Source organism: Recurvomyces mirabilis, assembly GCF_035927965.1.
Source record: "Recurvomyces mirabilis strain CCFEE 5264 chromosome Unknown scaffold_44, whole genome shotgun sequence".
NCBI lineage: Eukaryota > Fungi > Ascomycota > Dothideomycetes > Mycosphaerellales > Teratosphaeriaceae > Recurvomyces > Recurvomyces mirabilis.
In genome coordinates, this window is record NW_027041978.1 from 109,438 (window position 1) to 131,588 (window position 22,151).

The window sequence follows — 22,151 nt, forward strand, 5'->3', positions numbered from 1 at the left end:
CTCCCTCCCTCTCCCTCTCTCTCTCTCTCTCTCTCTCTTCCCCTACTTCTCATTGTAATCTAGTCTATCTACCAAGTCCAGCCAGAATGCACAAAGCACAGGCCATGGAGCTCTTCGCTAACCTCCGTTCTTCCACGTCTATCCAGGCGGCTCAATGGCCGAACGCATACGCACCGGCGGCATGACAACCAAGATCCGAGAGCTCAATCTCGCATCCGAGGAGGAAATCCAGGAAATGGGTGATGCGTGGGAGGAATGGATCGCGACCGAAGATGCCTGTCATGGGAGTTTGCACCGGGGAGAGCTTAATTCATAAACGAGAGTGCAAGAGGAATAGGACAGGATGATAGCCTTACTGGGAGACCGTACCCTTTCGGCACATCTATCCTATCCTATCCTATCCCGTCCTATCCAATCCCATCCAATCCTCTCCGCAGCGGGGGTCGGATCCCACGCCCGCAGCGGCTCTGGTGCCACCACCCCGGGCGGGCCGAGTATCGATGCTCGAGGTCCCCGATCAAGGCAAGGATGGTATTGTACGAGTGATGACTTATGAAGCAAACGGATGACTTGGAAGAACATAAGCATTTTGTAATATAGCAAAAAACAAGCACAAGTCTTTCCTTGATACAAACAGCAAAACACGACACGATGAAAAGCACGCTAAGGTAAAGGTGAGGAAGGGACATCTTTCTGTACAAATTGCCGCCCTCTCCCAGCCCCCTCGCTCGCCCGCGCTTCTACCACTCCCACCCACTTTCCTCCACCTCAATCAAGTCTACACCCTCCACCACACTACTTCATGCTTCATGCAAACCCCTCTACTTCCTAAACGCCGAGCCGACGGTGACGTTATCCGGCCGCTTGGCCTTCATGGCGGGGGGATCATACAACATACGGCGGGTCTTGACGGTGGACCACTTGTACCTAAAATCACATTAGCCTTTTTTCGAACACTCAAAACTCGATCAGTCCGGACGTAATCTCGGCCAGAAACGCACCTCTTCACCCAAACCGACAGCGCAAACAACACCCCGCCCACAGCCATAACCTTCCACCCCATCCGCTTCCGCTGATCCATCTCCGGCTCCGCCGACCAGTTCAGAAACTCCACCACATCCTTCGCCATCTGCGACGTAGTAGCCGACGTCCCATCGTCGTACTCGACTAACCCATCATACAACACCCGCGCCATCGCGATCCCGGTGCCGGGGAAATACGGGTTGAAGTTCAGACCCGCTTGCACCACGGCGCCCGCGGGCGGTTCTTCCGGGTAGCCGGTGAGGAGGGAGAAGATGTAATTGCAGCCGCCGTGTCGGGCTTTGACCATCAAGCTGAGATCCGGTGGGAGGGCGCCATTGTTCGCCGCGCGCGCCGCCTCGTCGTTCTTGTACGGGCTGGGGATGTAATCCGATAATTTCCCGGGTCGCTTCTCGGTTTCGCCTTCGTCGTTGGGCTCGGTGTCGTATTCGTTCTCCTCCGCCAGCCCTTTGGCTTCGTCGTTGGTCATGATGTTGCCGACGAGGGTGCGGTAGGGGATGCGGGCGAGGGAGTGGCAGGAGGAGCAGACTTCGCGGTAGACTTGGAAGCCGCGGCGGAGCGAGTTGTGGTCGAAGGTTTTGTGGAGCTTTTCGTGCTCCCAGGGGTAGGCGGGGGCGTGGAGGCTGTTTTATCATCCATCAAATTAGCATTGGTTTTGTTTTTAAGGGTAAAGTAGTGATAGGTATGGTCTGATGGTCTGCAACTCACCCCTCCTCAGAAGGCGTCATGGCATGTGCCGGGCGCCCGAACTGATAGTAATACCACGCCACGGAGCCCACAGCAAGGGCAGTCGAGGAGCCGAGGAGTGCATTATCCTTCCATGTCGCAGACGAGCCGGAGGAGGAAGTGGTGGAGGCATTGCGCTGTGTCAAATCACCTGATTAGCCTTCCAATATCTCTCATACTGCATCCACAGCACTCAGCAGCCAGCTCAAGAGCTTCCACTGATACCCTTTCCATCCCATCCAATGCCCTTCCGTGTCTGAAGTGAATGCCATACCTGCGCAGTCCTCGTCGCACCCGTCTTCGCCGCACCGATGGCGCGCGTGGCGTGGAGTGTCGACCTGGCCAACATTGTTGAAAGAGAAGAAGCCGGCCTCAGCGCTTGAGGGAGACGAAAGGTCGAGAGATGGTGGTAGAGCGGAGAGGGAGAGGGAGAGGGAGTGAAAGTGCGCGCTGGCAATCGGAGAAGTGTTGTGGTGGTGCTCTCGCAATGCTCTCGCTCCTGGCCACACTTTCTACCACCAACCCGGCTATTTCCGTCGACTTACGTCTTACATTTGATTGGTCGAAAGCTGAAGCTCCACGCCAAGCGAGTGGCATTGCCTTTTTTTCCGCCGACATCATACACATATACCGCGTGGAGTATTCGGTAGGAGGATATGGACGGGTCTACCCAGTACTGGGGGAAGACTATGAGCAAAGCCAAGTGTCTATTGAAATGAGCATCCGAGGGTCGACGAGATCGACGGACAATCGAGTGATACGACAGGAGGACGACGATCAAGGCCGGGTATACATTTGGTTGATGATATGCTACAGATGTGGATTTGGTAATGGTCTACGTACAAAGCTGCCATCGTTGTACTCTCTCGCTCGACAGCCGGTGACACGCTGTTGCCGAGAACTCGTACGAGTCCCTTAGCTCCCATAGTCAAGTCACTGCTGTTCGTCCCCGCCCACCGCTCTCACGTAGTCCAAACCCAGCACATCTGCCACCGAACCACGATCTCACAACACGACTTCTCCATCCTCCAGATCTACAGGCAAAGCAAGCATTTCCCAATGCAAGTCCCACAGGCGGAGGAAACGCACAGTCGGACGCCGCCGCCCTCACAAGAACCCACCAGCTCGGCTTCATACCCAACTTCATCATGAATCCCATCCATTCCAGCCCTCCGGTAGGCTCACCCCCCCTCCGCCCGTCCATTCCTGATATCCCTCCTCCCCCTCCTCCTCCGTGCAGCAGCTGCCGCATGTCTTCGTGCCCGTTTACTCCTCACTCTGCCATCCTGGCCCAACATCTTCACCCCACTCGCCCCACTCGCAGCACTAACCATACTCTCATCCCCCACCCCGACCACCTCTTCATCCATCTCAAAGACCTCCTCAATCCTCCCCGACCCAATCTCAGGCACAACCTCCCACGGCTCGCGTCTCGGCACCACCACCGCCCCCCCACCCGTCTCCGTCTCCGGCAACAAACTCCCATCCGCGAAGTAATCTGGCCTTCTCAGGTCACGATAGTAAATCATCGTCTCCAACCCCCTCATAAGTCCCGCTTCAAGTTCAGATCCCTTCTCAGCATTGAGGAGATCGCGTTTGATCGTCAACCACCGCACATGCCACTCCAGCACCTCCTCCGCCGCATGCCGAAACACGCGGTTTACGGTGGAGACGATGCGGGCGGGTTTCATGTCCGGACGGAGGTAGCGGAGGAGTTGCAAGCGGCCATCGTGTTCGTTATAGTATTGGACTCCTTCGCGGTCGGCGAGGCGGATGAGGTCGTTTTCGGCACCTTCGGAGGAGAGGGTTTCGTGGGCGGAGTGGTGATTTCCGTCTTCCTCTTCCTCTCCTTCTGCATCTTCGGCTTCGGCTTCGACTGCATGTTCGCTCGCCGCTTCTTTCACATCAAGCTGAGGTGGCGAGGTCTTTGTGTCGTGCCTCTCTTCCTCCTCCTCCTCCTCCTCCTCCTCCTCCTCGACCTCTTCTTCGAGATCCCGCTGTCGGCCTAAAAAAGCAACCGGGATAACAACTTCCGGATGCACAAGGACAGCATTCTTCTCCTCCACTTCATCACCATCAACATCATCCTCCTCTCTCTTCTCCACCACATCCAAGTCCGCAACCGCCGAATCCGGATCGTCCTGGTCGCTCTCACGAACTTCTTCTTCTTCTTCTTCTGCTGCTTGCTCAGCTACCTCGTGCCCGGCACACGCAGGCTCATCCTCCTCGTGCTCTTCCTCCGCTACCTCCCCCTTGACCGCGACCTGCTCCTCAGCAACTTTATCCCGCACAGGCTCGAACGCATCTTCCTCCTCCTCCTCGTCCTCAATCGCATCCCCCTCCCCCTCCCTCACCTCCACCCCCCGTCCACTCCCAGACCCCCTCGCACCCCCCTCCTCAGACTCCGCTCCCCTAACAAACACCTCCGGCCGACTCCTCTGCAGCAAAAGCTTTCTCGCTCGGATCCCACTCGCTGTACGATTGAGATCATACCTCTTCCGGATCTTCTCGGCCGTCAAGCCCGCTGCGAAGCCCGCGCCGATGATTCGGTCTTCGTCGTCTTCCCAGCAGACTTTGGTGAAGGTTTGGCCTGAGCGGCCGGGGCGGGATAGGTCTGGCGTTGAGGTTTCGGTGGAGGGGATTAGTCCCGCTTTTCGACGAGGTCGGACGGATGCTGGTGGTTTCGAGCGTTGAGACGATTGCGGCGGTTGCTGTGGTGTTTGGGTTGGTGGTTGGACGGATGCTGAGGATCGTTGGGAGGAGTTTGGAGGTGGCATCTGTTGTCGCTGCTGAGAGCTCATGATCTCGAAGGCATTGTGTTCGCTTTCCAGCTCCGCGGCGACTTCTTCATTTGACGAGAAAGTCTGCAGGAGATCCTCGTCATAGCTGCTTTGTGGGGCACATTGGAGTGGTGATGATCGAGGAGGACGTTGTGCAGATGTCGGCGGAGGAGGCATACTAGAATTCCTCGGCGTGGGGAGTGAAGCTTGTGAATCTATGACCCTGGTCTCCACCTCATTTGGTTTCCGTGTACCATCGGCAGCACGCATGAAGACAGCTTCGCCATCCTTCTCATATGCCGTCTTGAGCACCTTGAACGCCTGCTTCTCGGCCACGCTGAGATTGTCAAACTTCCGCTTGTCGCACATCGCAGGTCGCAAAGGCGAGTCCGAAGGCAAGGTATCCTTACTATCCAACCAATCCTGATACAGAGTAAAGCTCCGCTCAGCAGCCGGTGTGCTCTCCGTCATGAGCTCACCCAGCTTCATCGACATGGCGATATCCAAGCCCTCGGAGTCCTTGACGCGATTGAAGTAGGTCATGGTCGTATCGATGCCATAGAGCTTCTGCAGTTGCGCCTCGGCTTTGGTGACGATGTCCTGCACCGTCTCGTCCAGCTCGGCCGTGACGGCATACTTGTGCGATGGCTCGGGTGCTCGGCGATTGAATGGGGTGGCGCTGAGGGATCCCAAGGGACGCTTCAAGGGCATCACGTGGATTGCGCACTTCATCTTGGTAGGTCTTCCAAGCGTGTCGGGTTCGCGTCCGGTCGCGTAAAGTGGTGTCCAAGGAAGCGTGTCCGAGGTTTTAGTGAGGGTCACTATGTCGCGAGGCGATCACGAGGTGTAGCATGTCGCCGGGAGTACGGAGGTCACGATATGCAATGTGGTCTGAAGAGAGTGACCATACCTGAATTTTGGTGGCCGGTCGACTCGCGAAAGAAGCACGATGGAGCTTGGGCCATGACCGCGCTAACTCGTCTCTATGAGATTGTGGGGAGATCGGGGATCTGCTTCACACTCGCAACACGCCCACACTACTACAACGATCTGAGTCATGATGAGCACCATCCCATCAGTAGCCGTGGGGTTTGCACACATAGGCGACAGGTAGGAGCATGAACGCCTGCTATGAACCTCTCGCTCCCCATCTCCACTCACCACTAGCATTCTTCAGACATGGCGGAGCATTTCAAAATCGAATTCGCCACGGAAGAAGACATCCCCGAATTAATGAAGATAGTAGCCCAATCCTTCGGCGACTACCCAGTCGAACAAGCCTTTGGTAACATCGACACTCAGGAAGCACGTAAGGCTTCTGGTCGGCGACATCTCCGTGCCTGGCGGGACCACATGGAAGAATCGAGGCAGTACCCCGCGATCAAATGCGTGCATACAGATCCTGACACCGGCAAGAAGACCATTGTGGGGTTTGCAGAATGGTTCATCTACGACCGCCTCCGCACCCCTGAGAAGATGGAAGAGTGCAATTCCCTCCTCTCCGGCGCCTGGCTACCGGAAGAGACTGGCCAGAGAGTTCGAAACTGGATGCAGCCTCTTTACGACGCTCGCAGAAGATGGCTCAGCGGCCGGCCTCACGCGGTATTAATGTACATGTGCGTCCACAAAGCGTGGCGGAGACGAGGCGTGGCGACGATGTGCATACAGCATGGATTAGACCGGTGTCAGGAATTGAGTGTCCCTGCGTGGCTTGAGGCGAGCGCGGAAGGGGAGCCGGCGTATAGGCGGTTGGGGTTTGTGGAGGTGGAGAAGGTGAGTTTTTGGATCGAGGGGGAGGAGGCGAGGTTTCCGGTTATGGTTTGGTGGCCGCCTGGGTGGAGGGTGGAGGAGAGGGTGGCGGCTTTGCCGTGATTGTGAGTATGAGACGGGGAAGGTTTGGCGTAGATGCGGTGGAGTATAGGTGGCTAACATCGTGATATGTACTCTGCAGAAGCAGCTTCGCAATCGGAAAGGATATAGATGCATGGCGGTCTTTGCGGTCTCTTGATCTTGGCGGGGGCAAATACATTGAAGCGGCAACTCTGGTCGATCAGATCCTACGTAGCGTTCACCCATCTCAGCACTTGAGCACTTCAGCTCGATCATACTGCATCCACCATCCCAGAAATCCCTCTCATCTCACCCTACGTGAAAACGACTGATGGCTTGCAAAGGGACATTAAAAGCCGTGGTCGATCCAGTTCAGACATGACGTCTTTTCCATGGCTCGCACCAGCGTTTCACTTTCTGGGTGAGGCTGAATTTTAAGGTTCACAGTACTGTCCAACCTCACCTCTGTCCGCCGTGACGGCAATGAGTCCTTACCATTTCTCTCGGATCTCTTGTGGTACTGCGTCTATTCATTTATATCAGACGGGTTTGCTGCACTAGCTGACTCAGGCAGGGTCTCTGCTGTAGCTACACACAGTCGTGTTACGGTGTAAACTGTAAAGTGGCACGGCTTGTTTGTTGCAAGTTAAGCTTTTGATCGACTCGCGCGAAGGATGCACGACATGGGACGATCAGCGGCAGTGCTGGTGCTGGTTGGGTTATGCATAAGCAAGATGACTGATTGAGCCACCGCTCCAGACCTTGAAGAGTTGAGGCTTCCCCTCCTGCTTTTGCGAAGTCGGATTTGCATACGACTTGCGACTTTCAGCGACGCGAGCATGGCTATGCGATGGCAGAGCGCGATTCTACTACTACCGGCCCTACTTGAATGCACGTGGGCAGCGGATACGAGCAGTAGCTACTCGAACAGCACCCAGAGTACATTTCATGGCTGCCTGGGTAGACTCAAGACACTGCTGACATATTCTAACAGCATCAAATGCATCACCCATCACAACATCTTCCGCTTCCGGCATCTGGACAGTTCCGGCGACCGGCAATGGTATGGTAGCTGCCAGCGATCCTGGAGAGCACTAATAACACATGCTCACAGGCTCAAGCTACGACTGGGGATGCAACAGCGAATGGTCGAACTACACCTACCTAGCCAGCAGCGGCGGCTTCGGTGGCCATAATGTCACGTCCACGTACCTAGCCACACAATTCACCGCCTCCACGACACAGCTCTGCGATGGCCATAACCGCATCATCGGCACGCTCACGCCCACGGCCAGCTCCACATTTACGACCGTGGACTATGCATTCCTGAATTATACTGGTCCGCCTCCCAGCTGCACGATTGCTCCGCCGGACTGCACGTCTATGTGGGATCAGTACAACTCTGCGGTATCATCGTTCAGTAGTATGGCGAGTGTTTATTTCTCGACACGGACCGATAGTAGTGCACCTGTTCCAGGCGGCATCACAGTTGATCTGCCGCAGTGTAGCCAGACTGCCTTGCCGACGACTACAGGTGTGAGCTGTGGTGCTTGCACGATTTATGGCGGGAGTGTGCAGCTGCTCTACTTTCCTGTCGGTAGACTCCAGCCGCCCTGCTGATGTTCATGCTGACGCTGCTTTATCACAGGTCACCACCAGTTATACCCGCAACATGTGCGCCACAACTTTGGGTGCCTCGACGGTCTGTCCTTATGGCCAGGTAGTCTCCAATTATACAGCAGCTGGAGCGGGCGGCCAGGCCACTGGTGCCTGCGAATACATGTCTGCGACTCAATCGAGTGTGCCGGACTCTGGGCCATCCGTGGTGTCAAACGGCCAGACGTACTACGAGAACAAAGCATACATTTCCTACCAAACAGCATACGCGTCGAACTCCTGTGGCAGGATCGGAAACACATACGCTGGTGGCGTCGTTGGTCTGCCTTCTTCGTCCGTCTACAGCATATCTGGATACCACGGCGAGCTCTACGACTATGCCTATCAAGTCAACTTCGCCGACTTCATCCATCCCATCCCGGCAAGCGCCTACTATGCCATGGCCCAATGCACGGACTCGGGCAACATTAAATCACTCGGGTATCCAAATATGGTCAACAACAAAACCCTAGCACAAATTTGCAGAGACCCAGGATATCTGATCTACGACGGGCTGTTCGCACCAGAATTAGCAGTTCCGCCGGCGTTTCGGGACCTGGATCCTGCATGGTCGAACTGCTTGCTTAGCTTGAATGGGCTGTGGGATCCTCCAAAAGCACTGCAGCCTGTGAGTACAGAAGCGGGGCCGACTACGCCTGGGCAGGGTAACACCGCTACGAGCTCTGCCACGCCGGCACAGTCGCCTGAGACGCCTGCTACTACCACTACTGGAATTCCGGTGACAACGACACTGCCTCCTATAGAGAGTCAGGTGGTTGGGTCTGGTTGGACTTCGTCACAGGGAAACACTGCTCCTGCTGCGCCTTCGTCAACAGCCAATGTTGGGGATGTGATTGCTTCTATTATTGCTATGTCTGGGAAGTCGGCGACTGAGACCGCCTCAGCACAGGGCTCTGGGAATGGAAACAGCCAGCCACAAGCTAACACGGGTACTGGCACTTTCGAAGGTCCGGCTGTGATCGTGAGCAGCTCCCAGGTTGGCTCGAGCGCTGGCAGTGGAGGTATCGCTACAGCAGCTGGTCAAGTCTTCTCTGTCGATCCCGCGAACACGAACGGAGTAATCGTAGCAGGCCAGACTTTGACTCCGGGTGATGCGACTGTTATCAGCGGAGCCCAGGTCTCTGTTGCGACTGGGGTGTTGGTTGTCAATGGGTCGAGCGTCAGCATTGCTCCGGCAGCTAGTTCGACAAGCAAGAGTTCAGCCACGACAGGTGGCTCGTCGAGTGGAGGTAGTGGAGGTCCTCAGGCGGCCGCTACTGTTTCGACAAATGGAGCAGGACCGGCTTTGTTGCCTGCCAATGTGCTGCTCAGTGGACTTGTGGGCTTTACAGCAATAACAGCGATGATATTGTTATGAGGCTTACCGCAGACGTGGTATATACACATATGTTATTACATAGATCAAGTATGATATTATTCAGGCCAATGTCCACAGCGGGCCGCAATGGCTCGAGAAATGCAAACATCATGACTCCACCTTCATAATCTGATCTGTGACCGTACATTCTCCACTCGAGAGCGGAGGAGTAGCAAGCCGTCCTCCAAACCGTCCAACAACACTCCCAATCTCCCCGACAAGCGCCTTCATTCCCTCAAGCTCAGCCCACAACGTCTCAACCGTCGTCTCAAGCGCCCGGCACTGAGTCTCCAGCTCATCGACCCTACAATCACAGGCCCGCTGGTCCGCTATAACTTGAGCGAGCATCACCCCTCCCTCATCATCTTCCTCCTCAGGTACGACTTTCGCCGCACACCCTCCTTTACTCATGCGTTTGCAATAAGCACACGCCTCATCTTCCCGGGTGGCGAAGACGCGACATTCCAGTCCACGGTTCACACACCATTTGCACGGGGCGAGGGCGGGCATGCCTTCGTCTGTTTCCATGATGCGGCCCGCTTGGTCGTATTTGCGGATGGTGTTCAGAACTGCTTTTTTGGTGCCGGTGGCGTTGGTGGAGTCTGCTAGGAGGTTTTGCCAGTTTGTCGGGTTGATTTACCAGAAGTCTGTGCTGTCTGTTGTGGTTGGGCGGCGGCGGAGGCTGGCAGGAGGTTAGTATTTAGCTATTTGTTTTAGGGTGAGGTGTTGGAGGATGTACTGAGGGGTTATGTCTGACATCGCTGCGTTATGTACGCTCTCGATGAATCTCATGAGGACTTGTGGAGGATTTGCGCGCCGGGTTGTTTTGTCAGGATAAGAAACAGATTGTTGCATGGAGTTTGGAGGTGCGGGAAAGGGTCAGTGGGAGCGGTGACTGATCATCCCAGATGGTCGTAGTCGATTGAGCGATCTATCACAAACCTTCATGCGCGTCCAGCTAGATACAATGTGTTATGCCGACTGACTGCTCCCACATTGACAGCGGAGTCGCTAACGTATCACACGTCGCATACATGTTCGCTGACACGCCTGCGTTTCTACACATCAAGATGACTATATGGTATGGACAGGCAGTCGAGAGGTCGGAGAAAGTCTTGGCATTCCCGAGCGATACGGCTCGAGCGTCTGGAGATAGATGAACATACATTGCATACCATTCGCCATTGTTGACCCGTCATGTCTAACACCATCTGCTTACGCTGCTTGACACGCGCGTTGCCGTCTCCCATTGTCTCGAGCGCCTCTAACACCGCCCACCGCGCCGCCTTCTCCACCACCACATCACTTTCCGCCAACCCACCCAAAAAGAAGGCATCTGGCGGCGCAAAACCAGTGACCAAAGCCGGCAAGACGCTCCGATTATCCAAGAACAAGCGCGTCACTACAGCACGACCACCAGCTTCGGGCGAGCGAAAAGCATTACGGAAGAAGATAGTCTTGAGCAATACCAATGCGTTGGAAGTGCAAGGGCTAGTGGATTTGTCGGCTGAGAACGTGGGTGGTGCTGGCAAGCTACGATCGCTAGAAGGCCGTGTGATAGGTTTGAGCGATGACACGGTAGAGGCGCTACGGGCACTGGAAGCATTCAAGCCAGGTCAGGGATGGGGTCTGTTCCGGCGGCCAGCAGCATTGGTGCGGAGAGAAACAGTGGAACTTGGTGAGGCACTGCAGGGCGTTTTTGAGAGCAAGAATGTCACGTGGCAGATGATATACGGTGCGCGAGGGAGTGGAAAGAGTGTACTTTTGTTACAGGGCATGGCCATGGCATACTTACAGGGCTGGGTTGTCATCCACTTCCCAGAAGCACGAGCGATGACGAATGCGCAGACGAGCTATCAGCCGTACAAGACCCCGGAAGGCGAGACGATCTACATCCAACCACATTACACTGCGCAACTCCTACTTAACATCAGTAAAGCCAATCGACGCCTACTCAACAGCCTTCGCATCAGCAAGAAGCACGACCTGCCTATCCCGCTTCAATCGAACATCTCTCTTGCGAGATTGGCAGAACTCGGCGCCGACGACCCGACACTTGCGTACCCAATCTGGCAGGCTCTCTGGTCTGAACTTACAGCTTCTTCACAGCCGGAGAAGGAAGGCCAATTTCGGCCTCCAGTCTTCGTAGGTGTGGATGGTGTCGATCACATCATGCGCATGTCTGCGTACCTGAACGGCGAGGCTCAGCCAATTCATGCACATGAACTAGCCGTCGCTCGAGACTATGCCAATCTCCTATCAGGCAAGACCGATCTGCCAAACGGTGGTATGGTGATGGCTTCCACATCCGCCTCCACACGACCCTCGGTGCCCACCCTCGACCATATCCTCAGCCGTAAGGTAGCGAGTCGTCAGCTGAAATCCCTCCTCACCATCCGTGATACATTGAGACAGCAAGCCGATGGAGCAGCCGCCACGCAAGACATAGATATCTCGCCTCTCGAGTCCTTCAACACCTTGGCGATCGAAGATGCGGTCCTCCGGCGCCAAGTCTGCGACTTCCGCGACCGCGTCCAACGTCTCTGGAACAATTCCGCTCCGCTCCCCAAACTCCGCTCCGCCCTCGAAGCAACAACTTTTACCCTACCAGAATGGAACCCCTACATCGCTATCGATCAACGAGTCTCCGACGTCATGGAGATGGTGGAGGTGAGGAAAGTGCAGGGGTTGAGCAAATTGGAGGCGAGGGGGGTGATGGAGTATTATGCCAGGAGCGGCATGATGCGGTCGGCTGTTACGGAGGGGTTGGTGAGTGAGCAGTGGAGTTTGGCGGGAAATGGGATTGTGGGGGAGTTGGAGAAGGCTGCTGTTATGACTAGATTTTGATGTGGCGTGGAGGGGAAGTGGGAAGGGTGGAAGTGGTGGGTTGTAGTATAGCCTTTGTAGGGATAGATATGACCGCGATTCAGAAGACCTCATCGCCGCATCAATATCGTGCTTACCCCGACCCTAACCCTTCTCATCTCCACTTCCCGAGCCCCGCAGTCAACAAACACGCGTCCGGATCCTCACAACAACTGCGTACTTTCTCCCCAAGTCTGTTGCCGACATCAGCGATCATGGTTGCATGTTCGGACGCAGCGAGATCAGTCGAGCCGAGCAGCATACAGCAATGGTAGTACCAACAGTCTCGAGAGAGTTACACCCGCGCGCCACAAGCGATGTCAGGGGCTATTGCTGGCGAGTACAACCATTTAATTTCTGCATATGATTATGATCAGCAAAGCGAGACGCCTCATGCCATGATCGACGGGGCAATTCTGTCTCATGAGTGAACCACTTTCATCGCAACGCCGCCAGAACGTTCGGGTGACAAGCCAGTACCTTCGTAAACGGGCGGGATTGGACGCCCTACCCGGTCTCCTCAGCTACCTCTTATAGGTACCCGCCCAGAGTCAGCTTACGATGGTGTGAGCTTTGTTGTTACTCAAGCGAACGGGTAGATGCAGCTGCAGACGCGATGGCCTGTTCTGACACACCATGTCCCTTTGCAATTGACATGTGCGCGAGCTGCTGTGTTGCAGGCACGTACCTCACCGTACTTGCACCTCTTTCCATTGTTTGTCTTTGTTTTCAATTATGCTATAACACTGACGGCAGATTACCACTACTCTGATCCTACGACGTAATGTCTCTGGGCTTGGCTGGAAATCGACTATGGATTGCTGTGACTGGAGGCATTCTTCTGATCATCCTTGCGTTCGCGAGCGTGTCGACATATGGCAAGGCGCCGTCACTACGCCTGAAAGCACCTGGCTCGCGTGCAGGAGAAAGCGGAGGAAGTCTGCAGGATGTTCATAATGCGACGCTTGGTGTCAGTTTTCGCCACCTACGAGCTACCGGGCATCTGACTGACATCTGTTTAGTTCCAGAAGATTTTCGCCATCAACCTGCCTTCGCGGACAGATCACCGCGACTCCATATCCTTGGCTGCACACCTCACCGGCTTGCAAGTGGACTACTGGGATGGCGTAACCTCACTTGAAAGCAAGACTCTTCCACCAGGTGGCGAGGAGTTCACGTCCAAAGGTGCTTTGTTTGCGTGGCGAGCACATATGAATCTTCTACGGCAGTGTGTTTACCTATTACGATATACAATCCAATCACAAGCTGACCTTGACACTCCAGCATTGTCGAGAATAACATCACGACCGCACTCATCGCGGAAGACGACATTGACTGGGATATCCGGATCAAGTCGCAGATGGAAGACTACGCTCGAGCTTCGAGAGTAGTGCTCCAGACGACCTCTTCAGGACCAGCAGACGACTACTACGATGCCGACTACACATCAGCTGGAGGTGCTGTGATTGACTACAATGTAGTCGAGCACCCCACGACTGAGCCTACCAGCTCTCCGTACGGCGAGATAGAAACTTGGGACATCTTCTGGCTAGGTCACTGTGGCGTCAAGATGCCGACGCCTTCGGACAACCTCCCGACGAACCGCGCAGTAATCTACAACGACCCTACAGTCCCAGAAACCCAACACATCGACGCCGAATTCGGCGATCGACAACTCGTAGACGGCTACCCCAACCACACCCGTATCGTCTCCCACGCTCACGACAACGTCTGCTCACTAGCCTACGCCATCTCCCTGCCCGGCGCAAGAAAGATCCTCTACGAACTAGGCATCAAACGTATCGACCGTGCCTTCGACCTTGCCCTCACCAGTGTCTGTGGAGGCACAGACCGAAGACCTCGCGCGACGTGTTTAAGCGTCATGCCGCAGATCTTCGCCGGATATCACCCTATTGCTCTGCGGGCGAGTCTGTCGGATATCGGGACGCCGGAGCATGGGGATGAGTATACGACTGTGGCTTTTAGTAAGAATATTCGGTGGAGTACGAGGGGGAACTTTGAACAGCTTGTTTATGGACGGAAACAGTATACGGATACCTTTCGCGACGGAGAACCGAAACCCGATCTTGGGGAATGATGGCGGGTTGTGAAATGTTTGCTAATATCTTACTGCGTATACCCCGAACAATCTACCAGTCAAGATATCTACACCATGCTTCGGGCCAGGCACAGCCCATCACCCTCACACCCCACCCAACCCATGCTCCCTCAAAAACCCCTGCACCTGCACATCCACCCCACCCTCTCCCGCACTCCTCGCCAACCTGACCACCTTCAACCCCTCCAACGACCTCGCCCGCGACAAAGCCACATACACCATCTCCCTCTCAAACGAATTATATAAATCCACAATCACCCGGTTCAACGTCATCCCCTGACTCTTATGCACCGTGATGGCCCACGCCGCTATCATCGGGGTCTGCGTCCGACAGAGGTACGAGTAAGGTTTCTCCGAGCCGTGTTCGCTGATCTGGCAGGCGGCGTAAATGGGTTGGATGTGGCCGTTCTGGAATTCGACGATGGGCCATTGGGTGACTTTGTTTTTGGTTATGAAGTCCCGGACTTGGTCGTCTATGATGGCTTCGCGGTCGGACTGGGCGGCCTTCTCGAGGGTTCGGCGTTTGTTGCTGCTGGAGCCGTGGTCTGGAGAACCGGGTTCTTTGGGTGGAAAGACTTTGGCGTCGGAGTGCTTTTCGAAACCGATGATGCGGCCTTGACTGCCGTTGACGAGGCCAACGGTGAAGTCGAGGTTCACGAGGAGGATGACGAGCATGCCTTCCTTTAGTTCTACGTCCTCGTCGAAACGGTGGTCTTTTTGTGCTTCCAGGGGACCGTCGGGGCGGGAAGGGTAGCGGGGCTTGGATTTCCATTGGAGATCCTGCTCCATTCTGTTGCGCCATATGAAGTCGTCGTGGCATGAGTACTTTCGGATGGGCGATTTGAGGCTGAGGAAGTTGCGGGTGTTCTTGGTGGCGACTTCGTTTCTGCGAGGTAGGAGCTTGACGGCGCCGATTGGGTCGGGTTTGGGAGTGAGCAGAATTGCTTGGTCGCTGGCGGTCAGGGCTTTGCCGTAACGACATCTGCATACATGTCAGTGCAGCTCGCCAACATGGCGGTGGTGTAGCATACTTCTGCAGTATATCAATGAAAACGTTATCAGACTGCCGGTGAATATGCTTCAACTCAAAGTACTGGAACCTGCAAGCCTTCCATACATCGGAGCAGAAAGCCCACTTCTCCTCATCCTTATACACCCGCTTGCACTTTAGACATGTGATGGGTCTGCCGTCTTGCATCTTATGTCCAGGCATGTCGTCTCCACCACAGTGCATACAGTACTTAAACGGACGGACTGGAGGCAGCTGGCAAAAGTCACCAGTAACAATGACTTGTGCACCGCCAAACGGAAAGCTCACACCGTGTTGAGATTTCCGCTTCTGACCTCGCTCCGGTACCAAGGCCTGTCTGACTTCTCTCATCATTGCATCCAGTCGATGCAGCAGATCGCGGTCGACCATGGAGATCTCGTCGATAACCAGGACATCTGTCTCGCATAGCCGACGGCGAACCTTCTTACCCCATGACTTCTTCAGGAACTCGTGCAGCGGTTCCTTGAACGAATCCGGATTCCAGCCAGCATAAGCCTAGATCGTCATACCGCCGACATTGTGAGCGGCGATGCCAGAGGGCGCGACGATATCGACATGCTTGCCTTGCGCTCTGAGAACCTTGGTAAATGCTTTTAGCACAGTCGACTTGCCGGTACCTGCCGAGCCCGTGTAGAAGACATTGCTTCCGCGCTCGATAGCACTGATGATCTCAACTTGTTCTGGATGCAGAGGTGGCTCGGGTTCGTCTCGTGCGGTGGGTATGGGCTTGGATTGTGGGACAAATTCCATGGTTGGCGGAGAAGACGCTCGTTGTGCAGCTGCCGCAGCTGGAATCACAAGCGCAGTCTTGGGACGACATTGCCAGCACTGCCACCCTTCCGTAGGCTTTCGGTTGGAAAGGCCAACACACGCTTTGTGGAAGGTTAAGATAGAACAATATTGACCTGCACAGAATACTAGATCCTGGCCAGACACGACGCCTTTCTGGCATGAACATATTCCAAGGACTTGTGGCTCAATTTCAGTATGTACTGTCTCTGAGCCGGACTGAACAGCCGACGGCATGGACATTGCTCGTGACCATGAGATCAGAGGCTCGAGTTCTCGCTGCCTCATCCCAGCAACGTGAGCATCCTGCGGTCCAGGCACGATCTCTGGAGTGTCCTCATCATCAGACCCAGTCAGATTCACGACTTGTCGTGCTGCTCTTGCAGAGTGATCTCTAGCGGGTCCTGGGCCGGCGGTCAAAGGCGTGCGGTCTGTTGGCAACAACGTGTACTGAGGAGGACCACAAGTAAAGACCGGAGGCTGAGGAGTCGTCTGACTGTGGATCTGGTCTACATGTACAGGGGATGGCCGCGACAGTCCGTTCTGTGAAGGCCACGGCTCAGGAGGATTCTGGTTGATTGCTTGATTTGGCTGATAGCCAAGCACGTACGTTGGCTGTACATTCCAAGCCGAGTATGCAGGCTGAGTATGGAGCTGCGAAGGACCGTACCCGTGTCGCTGGTTTTGAGGGTGTACCTGTGGGCCGTTCTGGTCCATATACACAACAGGTGGGCCGGGATGATAAGGCTGCTGTATGTGTGCCTCGTCGTAGGTTCGATGGGGAGCCGTAGGCAGCAGAGGCAGTCCTGCCGAAAAGACCATCCTCGCGGGCTGAGGAAGCTCCTGCCACGGATAGGGGACATCTGCTGTTGTCACAAGAGCTCTACGATTACTGACTTTTCTGGGGGATGCAGACTTTGGCGGGTTGGGTCTCTCGGCTGCCGCTGCTGCAGATGCATGTACTGCACTAGCATCGTTCAGTCGATCACTTGGTGCTTGCGCCGCCTTTGGAGAAGCGAATTCGAAGACACCTGTGCCAGTGCTTCCACCAGCCACATTTCCAGAAACATGAACCAATGGCCTCCGCTCCTTCCGTGGCTTCTTAGCAGGCTGTCGTGCCGAAGCTGCGGATCCAGCCGATCGCTTCCGTTCAACAGTCTGTCCAGACAAGTATGAAGACCATGCTGCGCTATTGACACTGCTATCCGTTGGTGCTGATGCGGTAGCCTCGGGTCGTTTCCTCTTCGACAGGCTCGTGAACAGCTTCTCAGATGTCTTGCATCGTGAGTCGCCCCGATTCTCCTGCTCCGCTGCCGACATATCCAAGATCGAAGCAGATGGAGGTCTACTACAAACTCACGAGTCAGTCGGTACAACCATCGTCAACTTCCTCCAAGTCGTCTCGCTTGATAAAGTGAAGGGACGCGTCTCACGCGTTTTAAGCTTTGGCTCAAGTCCGTCAATCATTGATTGGCTGTTCCCACCACAGTCTACCCCGCGTCCCCCAGCCCGATAAGCGATGGAGCTTATCGCCCTACAACCACGAACCTTACATGTACACGACAAGACGACTACTTCTCTCGTTCACAGCCATCTCGTACCACCCACCAGCTCTCCCCTATCTATCTCTCCACCATGCTCCCCCCACGCCCCCTCCTCCGGCCCACCCCCTCCACCCTCACCCTTTCAGCCCCACCAAAAACCCGCACTTTCACCACAACCCCACCTCGCGAGGCATCCGTCCTCTTCGCCCTCCACGCCCTGTCCAACAGCCGCGAAACCCAACACCTCAACAAAATCTCCCACTTAAACCGCATCGAGCACTCTCCCAACCTCAAACTCATCAAGACCAGTGAAGTCGATCCCTTTCCCCTCCCTACCACCCCACCACGACCCGCGACCCCACTGTTCCGCCCCGTTCATGGAACACCTGCTAGCTCAGCAGCGAGGATATGGGACGACCGAGCTCTGCGAGTCGGGCGGGTGATCCTAGCCGATCAAGCGCGAAGAACACACAGACTCCATCGCTTGCTCCGACGGGCTAAGCACAGATCTTCCCTCACCCAGATCGCGACGGAACTCGAACGCGACATCTGGCGCCAAGAAGCGCAAAAGCATCGTAGGGAAATGCGATCAGCTGGTCTTCTCATCCTGGCTAGCGTGGGCGTGGCTACGGGGTTGGCGACGTGGAGGTTTTGGCCTGGGGACGCTTCGAGGGTGGATTCGGGGGAGTTGAGGAGGAGGATTGCTGCTAAGGCTCAGCGGAGCCTGGAGCCTTTGAGCAGTATTGCGAAGGCTGGGGTGGGTGTAAGCGGTGTGTCGAGTGAGGTGGGTGCGGGTGCGAGAGGTGTAGTGGCGGCGCCTGCAGCAGCGGCTGCTGAGCCCGGACTTACTGAACTGCCGCCTGCAACGGTCGCACCAGAGGCCAAGACACAGACGGGGCATTGGTGGAAGGGTCTATTCTGGAAGCAGCAATGATGTCCAACCCGTGATCCTTTGGCCGTCGGAGGCTATCGAACTCCTGGCAGCGTCGACTTGCTAGGACGAGAGAGACATGAACGAAATGTAGATGACGAGATGTTTTCATGACTTACGGGCGCTACTGATTGCTTTACTTTGCAGTAACTGCCGGCGGGATACCAGGGCTTCGTTTTCAGTCGACTCTCTTGTTCGGGATGGAGTTGAGTAGCATGCGAGTGGAGCTCACGGCGATGCATTTGTTCTCTATCTCTCTGTACTGTGCATGCAGCACTTACATATCGTGCATCTTCTCACCAGCGAGCAAGACCCACTTCTGCCCGGCTCTCGCCATATGTTGAACGAACAACGCCAAGCACCTCGCTAAAACTTCAGCAAATTCTCGCAATGATCTCGTGGCTGTCCTCCTCGACGAGATATACACCGCCATGCATCGTTCTGCATCTCATCATAAATCATCTCCTCGAACCTCGACCTCAACCTCCGTAATCACGCCACCCCCCACCAACCCCATTCCCGACTTCACCTCCCCAGTTCCCGCCCTTACCCTTCGGCACTCCCAACCCAGCCAACGAAACATTAACCCGATGCAACCTCAACAACAACGTCCTCTCCACCTCCTCCGCCACCCTCTTCGCCTCCTCATGCGCCGCACTCCTCGCCTCCTTCCGCGGCGCCACCAAAACCCCTTTCACGACATCCAATCGAGCATCCAACTGTTTCGTCTCGATCATACGGAGGACTTCCTCCTCCATCATAGCTGCTGCAGAGGATGAGGAGGAGGAAGAGGAGGAGGATAGGGCCGGTGGGAAGGTCGTGGCGAGCGCTGAAAGGGAGACCTGGGAGAAAGAGGAGAAGTAAGCCGTAATACTCTTCTCCCTGATCCTTGCGAAGAGGAGGTCGACATGTGAGACCCCGTGTCTGGCCGACATGGCCTGCGCTCCGAGAAAGATATCCAGACTCCAATCGCTATAGTATCGTCTTAAAGTATCAAGACAGGCCTGGTACTTCGCCGTCGTGTACAGGGAGATGGCTTTCCGCATATGTGGCTCCAGCTCCAGAAACGCACGGAAGTTGCCTCCGAGCACGAGATCGATCAATTCCTGACGTGAGAGAGTGGCGAGAGAGCAGAGCCCGCCGTAAATGGCTATATCGTTTGCGCTTGCAACAGCGCGACCGAAATCGGCGCCGTGAACGGGTCCGATGGTGTTGTATTCTTTTGGTGTGGCGAGGAAGGCGGCTGCTGCATCGCGGTAGTTCCCTTGGCTTAGTTGGGCGATGCCGGACATGGCTGTTGCGATGGGAGTGAGTTTGATCTGTTCTTCTTCTTTCACGCCCGAGGTGCGAAGGCGGGAGCTGGTGGAGAGGACGTTGTTCCAGTTCGTGCCGGCGGATGAGCCGAGCTGTTGCATGCTTACGGCTTGCAGGATGGCGGTGTAGATTAGACGGAGGTTCATGCTTGCCATGTGGGTGGGTGTGGTGCAGTAGTCGCGCATTTTGCCAAAGGCTTGGTAGGCGGCGTTGTAGCCTGCGGCGTTTGTGGAGAGGGGATTGGCGGGGTCTGGGAGTGGACCGCCAGTCGCTAGTTGGTGGTTTGCCATGTCCTCTTGGCCCATACGGATGCTTTCGCGGATGAGGTTGTTCTTGTAGCCGCGCAGCTCGGACTCGAGTTTGCTCAATTGCCGGCGGTTGCCTTCTTCTTGCTTGGCGATGTGTTCTTCGTCGGGCGTGCCGATATCGGAGAAGCCGAGTTGGTCGGCGAGCTCGCAGATACGGGTGTAGAGGCGGACGTCTTTGCCTTCCTTTGCTGTGGAGATGGCCATGGTCATGGCCTGGCGGGCGAGCGTCGGGCAGTGGATGGCGACGTGGGAGAGGCGGAGAGGGAGGAGGGCGCCTGTGAGGTTGTGTTAGTATTTCCATTGCGCTCGAGTATAGAGTCATGGTCTTACCCTCATAATGTGTTGCCCAGATATCGAGATCGAAGGTGGGTGGAGCGAGGTTGAAGTTGCCTGCGGTGGATGAGCTCTCGTGCTTCACCCTCTTCGGCGGGCTCTCAATACCGTTGGAGGCCATGATGGACAAGGAGTGTAGAAATATACGTGATGATCCGTACGTCGTGGGCGCTTCGGCCGGCTGTGTATTTCTTTCAAGGTCTCATGTGAGTGAGCTCAAGCATGCACCTAATGAATGGTTGGTTTGTGGCGCGGATCTCGGTTGCGTTGTCGAAAGAACTCGATGGCGTAGGTTGTGGACAGGTCGTTATGCGTGGGAAAGAGTGCGACTATGCCGTGTGCAAGATATGTGGTTGCGGCAATGTTTGGGTGCCTGTAGCTTGTCCCACTCACGATGTGCTTGAGGCTCAAGCTCCATGCATAAGCTAGTGAGCCTCAGGTTCTCAGAGAGCGCGACTTGTTATTAATCATAATCTCCGAGCTTTAAACTTCGTCTTTTTTTTTTATATTAACGTGACTGTGCCTAGTAACGTGGTTGTTTCTACTACGTAGCTATCTCTAGTAACGTAGCTATCTTCAATAATATACATCTATATCTAGTAATATAATTATATCTAAAGTAGAGTATCTACTTTATCTACTTTTAAAGTAGAAAATAATTCTATTTAAATAATAATTATCTATTATAAGGTATTAATAGCTAGTCTTAAACTACCTAGTAGACTACTAGTTATATAGTAGCTTAGCTATTATCTAGCTATTAGATAAATATAAGAACTATAAGGCTTACTTACTATAAGGTATAGCTACGCCTATAGAGGCTCTTATATAACCTATATATAATCTATAGAGAACCTATATATAGTCTATAGTAGTATAGCATTATTTTATTACTAGCTATAGAGGCGTAGAGTAGAAGAAGAAGAAGAAGAAAAGAGTCGAGCATAGACTCGACTCTCTTCCCTCTTTAAGTTTACTATTATACTTTCTAGTATAGTAAGAATACTATAACTAGACTATAGGTATACTATACTAACTATAATCTCTATTCTGTTCTTTACTATATATAAGGTGTCGTACTACATCTACAGTATCCTGCACGTGACCGCAGGGGGACCGCAGGCTGTCTGCAGTCAACCTAGGTTACGTGATATATTCCGGCCCCCCGTAGGGGGTCCGTAGGGTGTCCAATCCGGACACCTAACAGAACATATTAGCTCCCGCATTAAGCGAGGGTGTCAAGACCCTCGCGGGGGACTAGTAGCACGTAACCACCGGAACGCTTACAACGGGCGCTCCCGTAAGCGTACACTTATAAGGTGCGATCTAGACGCTCTACGCGAGAGGTCGCACCGGGCGCGCGAGGCACGACCTAGTAGATATATATAAGCACGAAGGTGTTAGTAGTTAGGAGCTTCGTGCTTAACCTTAAGTATAGGAGTTAGCGATAGGTTTTACCTACTACTAATTAGTTACGCTTCTATCT

At 54.7% G+C, this 22,151-nt stretch overlaps 9 protein-coding genes across 9 annotated transcripts in view; 5 read left to right on the forward strand and 4 right to left on the reverse strand.

The window, feature by feature from the left end:
- LTS14_010556 (uncharacterized protein) overlaps positions 1–316 on the forward strand; it is a gene marked incomplete at both ends in the record, with an annotated part of 1,149 nt that extends 833 nt beyond the window's left edge. Inside the window, one exon of the mRNA XM_064843232.1 lies at positions 147–316. Within this exon, the coding sequence (XP_064689230.1) occupies positions 147–316 (170 nt within the window). The remainder of the gene's footprint in view (positions 1–146) is intronic.
- A 505-nt stretch (positions 317–821) lies between these two features.
- Positions 822–2,116, reverse strand: CYT1 (cytochrome c1; the record flags this gene model as incomplete). The annotated part of the gene is made up of 4 exons (XM_064843233.1): positions 822–927; positions 1,002–1,664; positions 1,750–1,904; positions 2,042–2,116. 4 exons carry the CDS (start codon positions 2,114–2,116, stop codon positions 822–824), a joined length of 999 nt encoding a protein of 332 aa, XP_064689231.1.
- Positions 2,117–2,948: 832 nt separating this feature from the next.
- On the reverse strand, positions 2,949–5,512 carry LTS14_010558 (uncharacterized protein; the record flags this gene model as incomplete). Its single annotated transcript, XM_064843234.1, has 2 exons — positions 2,949–5,368; positions 5,458–5,512. The coding sequence occupies 2 exons, from the start codon at positions 5,510–5,512 to the stop codon at positions 2,949–2,951; spliced, it is 2,475 nt and encodes an 824-aa protein (XP_064689232.1).
- A 214-nt stretch (positions 5,513–5,726) lies between these two features.
- Positions 5,727–6,419, forward strand: LTS14_010559 (uncharacterized protein; the record flags this gene model as incomplete). Its single annotated transcript, XM_064843235.1, has 1 exon — positions 5,727–6,419. One exon carries the CDS (start codon positions 5,727–5,729, stop codon positions 6,417–6,419), a length of 693 nt encoding a protein of 230 aa, XP_064689233.1.
- A 797-nt stretch (positions 6,420–7,216) lies between these two features.
- LTS14_010560 (uncharacterized protein) lies at positions 7,217–9,411 on the forward strand (the record flags this gene model as incomplete). The annotated part of the gene is made up of 4 exons (XM_064843236.1): positions 7,217–7,316; positions 7,372–7,440; positions 7,492–7,913; positions 8,026–9,411. The coding sequence occupies 4 exons, from the start codon at positions 7,217–7,219 to the stop codon at positions 9,409–9,411; spliced, it is 1,977 nt and encodes a 658-aa protein (XP_064689234.1).
- A 108-nt stretch (positions 9,412–9,519) lies between these two features.
- Positions 9,520–9,939, reverse strand: LTS14_010561 (uncharacterized protein; the record flags this gene model as incomplete). Its single annotated transcript, XM_064843237.1, has 1 exon — positions 9,520–9,939. One exon carries the CDS (start codon positions 9,937–9,939, stop codon positions 9,520–9,522), a length of 420 nt encoding a protein of 139 aa, XP_064689235.1.
- Positions 9,940–10,608: 669 nt separating this feature from the next.
- LTS14_010562 (uncharacterized protein) lies at positions 10,609–12,258 on the forward strand (the record flags this gene model as incomplete). The annotated part of the gene is made up of 1 exon (XM_064843238.1): positions 10,609–12,258. One exon carries the CDS (start codon positions 10,609–10,611, stop codon positions 12,256–12,258), a length of 1,650 nt encoding a protein of 549 aa, XP_064689236.1.
- Positions 12,259–13,060: 802 nt separating this feature from the next.
- LTS14_010563 (uncharacterized protein) lies at positions 13,061–14,374 on the forward strand (the record flags this gene model as incomplete). The annotated part of the gene is made up of 3 exons (XM_064843239.1): positions 13,061–13,246; positions 13,299–13,504; positions 13,561–14,374. The coding sequence occupies 3 exons, from the start codon at positions 13,061–13,063 to the stop codon at positions 14,372–14,374; spliced, it is 1,206 nt and encodes a 401-aa protein (XP_064689237.1).
- A 4,815-nt stretch (positions 14,375–19,189) lies between these two features.
- Positions 19,190–20,786, reverse strand: LTS14_010564 (uncharacterized protein; the record flags this gene model as incomplete). The annotated part of the gene is made up of 2 exons (XM_064843240.1): positions 19,190–20,607; positions 20,663–20,786. 2 exons carry the CDS (start codon positions 20,784–20,786, stop codon positions 19,190–19,192), a joined length of 1,542 nt encoding a protein of 513 aa, XP_064689238.1.
- Positions 20,787–22,151: the final 1,365 nt, after the last annotated feature.